This window comes from Lactuca sativa, chromosome 9 (assembly GCF_002870075.4).
Source record: "Lactuca sativa cultivar Salinas chromosome 9, Lsat_Salinas_v11, whole genome shotgun sequence".
Classification (NCBI taxonomy): Eukaryota; Viridiplantae; Streptophyta; class Magnoliopsida; order Asterales; family Asteraceae; genus Lactuca; species Lactuca sativa.
The window spans coordinates 61736544-61740962 of NC_056631.2; the positions used below are offsets into that span (position 1 = coordinate 61736544).

The 4419-nt window shown below is 32.4% G+C and overlaps 2 protein-coding genes across 2 annotated transcripts; one reads left to right on the top strand and one right to left on the bottom strand.

The window, feature by feature from the left end:
• Positions 1 to 665: 665 nt before the first annotated feature.
• On the top strand, positions 666 to 2582 carry LOC111903014 (thioredoxin F-type, chloroplastic). The gene is made up of 3 exons (XM_023898807.3): positions 666 to 1032; positions 2018 to 2117; positions 2366 to 2582. The coding sequence occupies exons 1-3, from the start codon at positions 725 to 727 to the stop codon at positions 2498 to 2500; spliced, it is 543 nt and encodes a 180-aa protein (XP_023754575.1). The 5' UTR covers positions 666 to 724; the 3' UTR covers positions 2501 to 2582.
• Positions 2583 to 2727: 145 nt separating this feature from the next.
• On the bottom strand, positions 2728 to 3770 carry LOC111903054 (protein MOTHER of FT and TFL1 homolog 1). Its single transcript, XM_023898849.3, has 3 exons — positions 3514 to 3770; positions 3359 to 3399; positions 2728 to 3002 (listed from the first exon to the last, which is right to left on the bottom strand). Exons 1-3 carry the CDS (start codon positions 3768 to 3770, stop codon positions 2776 to 2778), a joined length of 525 nt encoding a protein of 174 aa, XP_023754617.1. The 3' UTR covers positions 2728 to 2775.
• Between the last annotated feature and the right edge of the window lie 649 nt (positions 3771 to 4419).

Sequence of the window (4419 nt, forward strand, 5' to 3'; positions counted from 1 at the left end):
TAAACACTTCGAAATATATATTTCAGATATAATTATGAAGATTTATTTGATAAAAAATAGCTTTGAAAATATAAACAATACGAGGACAATCGGAAGAAAGTGGTTATTATTATTATTATTTGAAAAACTCGTTTATAATTATTAGATTATTCAATTTTCCTTATTTAGTTAATACCATAATTAGCAATAGATTGACTGGTAATATAATTATTGACTTTTCGTGGTACCGTTTTTTTAAAGAAATTAAATATTCTTCTATTTTTTTTTTCTATTATCTTTCTATAAACTTAAAATTGTGCTTCATATTTAAATAAAATTAATAAACTTTTATTATATTTGTTATCATCTAAAAATAATAAAAAGATGGTTAGAAAGAAAAAAAATACTAATATTTAATATTTAATTTCATATATATTTTTATTATGGTAATTTATGTATCAACTGTTCTTATAACTGATTTCATATGAGTTAACCGTCTAGTACTTTGATTATTCAATAATTCAATTATCAATAATCACTATTTATTTTGACTAAAAAGTCTCCTTGCTCCATGGTAGCCACAAGAAATTAACTACCGAAACTACCCTCAGATATTCGAATCAAATCCATCGAACTCAAGGGCAACTCCGTACTTTTACACAAGATATCGTACCATCAAGCCTTCTCCATCACATCTCCTTCCAAGCATTCAGATACTCCGAGATAACCGCCCTCCATCGCTACAATGGCGTTACAAATTCATCATGTTTGCCGGCCGATTCTGCCGCCGCCGTCAACTGGATCACGGTCGTCATGGCCGACTAAACAGTTTACCATCGGCAGAGACGTTCACCGATCGGTTGCTTCAACCAAGTCGATCGCTAGTAAAACCAGAAAAAACTTGAGGTCTTCGGTGAGGGTGAGATCGAGCTTGGAGATGTCCGGTCCAACGGTCGTTGTAGGTCAGGTTACCGAGGTTGATAAGGATACATTTTGGCCAATCGTTAATGCCGCTGGTGATAAGACCGTTGTTCTGGATATGTACACTCAATGGTAATTAATTAGCTCAATTATATCTCCTGCATTTGCTGTTATTTAATTCCGTGATTGATTTTGTGAAGAGGTCAAATAGGATATATTTCTCTTTTGTGAAATGGAAACCCTAGACTTGGCTCCGTGGAGTGTTTGGTTATGGAATAAATCATCAGAATCAACAATTTACAAGTATCACAAATGAAATTGGAAGTTAATGTTTTAATGAATTAGGAAACAAATGTGATTCGTAGGTGAGTTCAAGATGATATCATATACCTTCTTTCAAACAGTAGGTTATGTTAAACTTCACTGCTAAGGTTCCATAGTCCACATATTTGTGTGAATAGCCGAATAGTGCTGATTATACATGCTGTATGGTTAGAGATCATTAAATACTCCCTCAATTGAATTCCTAAGCACTTGAGAAGCTTATGAACTCTTTTCTAGATTTTCCTTCTGTGTGTTGAGGTTTACTTTGCTCCATGGATCTTGTATCACTTTCTTGTAATTAAACCGTTTACAATTCAGCTGGATTTTTAGTTTGTACTAATAAACATAATCGGAATACTTACTTAAAGGCCAACAAATCTAAAAACATCGATTAATACTTGTTCATTGAAGTTCATCCAAGTGTCAAGCATGTTCCCTATCAAAAGCTTACATTCTGCAAGATCTCTGTAGAACATTGAGTGTCTCTCAGTTCATGTACACATTCTAAGGTACTCCCTTCACCCCCCCAAAAAAAAAGTCAACCTTTGACTTCTGAATATATATTGAGTTGGATCTAACATTGAAAATTAACAAACTGGGAAAATCTTTATCTGCCATCTTCTATTTGACATTGAATCTGTGCTTACTTTTCTTAAGAAAAATTAAACTTTGGTACACCCAAGTTATTGTTTTTGTTACCAACTTGAATATTTTAAACTCCTTGCTTGTTAACAATTTCATGTAAAAGTATCTATTTGTTTATTGATATTGTTATAACATATCATTGTAATAGGTGTGGTCCTTGCAAAATTATAGCTCCAAAATTCCAAGAATTGGCTGAGAAGTATCTTGATGTTGTCTTTCTAAAGCTTGACTGCAATCAAGAAAATAAGGTATATATGCTTATCATTTTTAATTATATCTGGATGTTTAATTTGTTAATCTTTTTATTCACGAAACATCTTTGCATAATAGGCAAGCGGAACTGATTTTTTTTTTCTTTTCCCAAACTTTACATTCAAACAATACGATCACAAGCTTGAATTTTTATAATCATACCAATTACATTAAATTTATCTAATTATGTTGGTTAATTTGATTAAAATTGGACAAAAAAGTTGAAATTTTGAAAATTTGGCAGCCATTGGCAAAGGAGCTAGGCATAAAGGTGGTACCTACCTTCAAGATTCTTAAACATGGTAAGATTCTAAAAGAAGTCACTGGAGCTAAGTTTGATAGTGTAGTTGCTGCAATGGAGGATGTTAGATCCAGTTAAGTTAAACCCTGTGTGTATAGTGTATACCTTAAGCGTTCATATGTTTAAAATTAATCTAAATCCTAAACTCATTTTCCTTCAAGGTCCTTTTCTAATTTCTATTAATCATTTATTATCGACAACCAAACATAACACTTTTTTATTTAATACGGAAATATCATCATTACATATGCATCATAACCGACATAACATAGCAACATTAATTCAACAACACACTTCAAACATATAGGACACTTCAAACATAAAATAACATAGATTGAAATAAGACGAATTGATCACGCATTTGCATTCCTTCCATTAGCTTGCCTTCGAACATTAAAATACGACAATCCAACCGGTTTTCCCATGTTGTGCATGTTGGCAAAACCCTCAACATTGAAGTGAAAACGAGATTCAATTGCGTCTATATCATCGAGTCGAGCTTGTTGTTGGTATAAAAAAAGTATGTAACGGTGGACACCAATTTGAGGGTTGGGTCCCACATATGGCACAATTTCAGTTCCTATTACATACACAATTTATTGTAAGTGGCAACAACATCAATGTGTTAAAAGGGATGTAAAATCTAATCAACCAATCCATACCCTAGGGTATATAGATAGATTGCTTCTATATATGACCTCCAACGATAAAAAGAAAATATTGTAGTTGCCTAAGTGTATCAACTACCCATGAAACTTCAGTCCACAATGAAATTTAAATTGTGGTGTGATTAAAAAAAGAAAAAAAAAACTGATAAACACCAAAGTTGCATGTAAAGAGGAGCAAGACTAAAAAAACGATAGAAAGAAATATATGATGGACACTACGAAAAATGCATAAACACGAAGAAAATTCATTTCGGAACAACTTGTTTACCTTGCGCACATGACGCCCCACCAGGAATGTTGGTCACAATCCTAAAACAGAAACCACGTGTCAGGAAACAAAAAATGAAACACTGCAACATTTGAAAAAAAAAAAAATCATAGTTTGACCGAAGAAAAATGGCAAAAAAATGAAAAACAACTAACCATGATACGAGTTGGCTAAGGTGTGGTGCATTTGGGTTTGGCACATCTGGATCGATCATAACCAAGGTGTAGAGCTCATTAGGTTGACCACCAATGACAACTCTTGGAGCATTTTGAACAACAAAGGTCTTGAGTTCACAACTATTGATCAACGCATCGGCTCCAAAGTACACTGCCATAGGGATTGTAGGTATAAATGGTTCCATCACATCTTTAAGAGCATTTCTGAGAGCATCAAGATATGCGATTGCATTCATTTTTTGGTTTTGTTTGTATTTTGTATGTCTAATATGCTCTTAACGAGTCTCGTTATATAGAGATGCTAGGGGAATGAAGATGATAACTCATGTGAGTAATCATCACATGAAAATGTACAAAAAAACATTGCAAGTCACACCTTGTAAACCTTGTAAAAGCAAGTCTTAACGCAACAAGTAAAGCATTAAGTTGCCCGGTTATGGGCAAGGGAACCATGTAATACACATTGCATTAGCTATTTTTAGATATGTGATCATGTTTATGCCACATTTTTGTGGATGTATATTGATTGATAATAGTGATCTTGGAAAAAGGTTCTAACTTTAACTTGTGAATTCAAACATACTTTTTGATTTTTATGTCTAAACTTGTATCTATAATGATATAACTGTTGAAACGAACTTCAGAAATAAGATAGGTTGTTACTAGAAAATTATAATGTATATCATAAAGCAGTTCTAGAAAATTAATAATTTTAAAGTAACAAACTATCTTATAATTTTTATTAACATTCGTATAATGTAACGAGACAATAGTATTTATTGGGGTAGACAAACATATAACACTAAATAAGATGAAGAAAATATATATTAATACATTTATGGTTCCAAAGTGTATAAGGAGTTGTATTGTAGTAGTTGAGTTCAA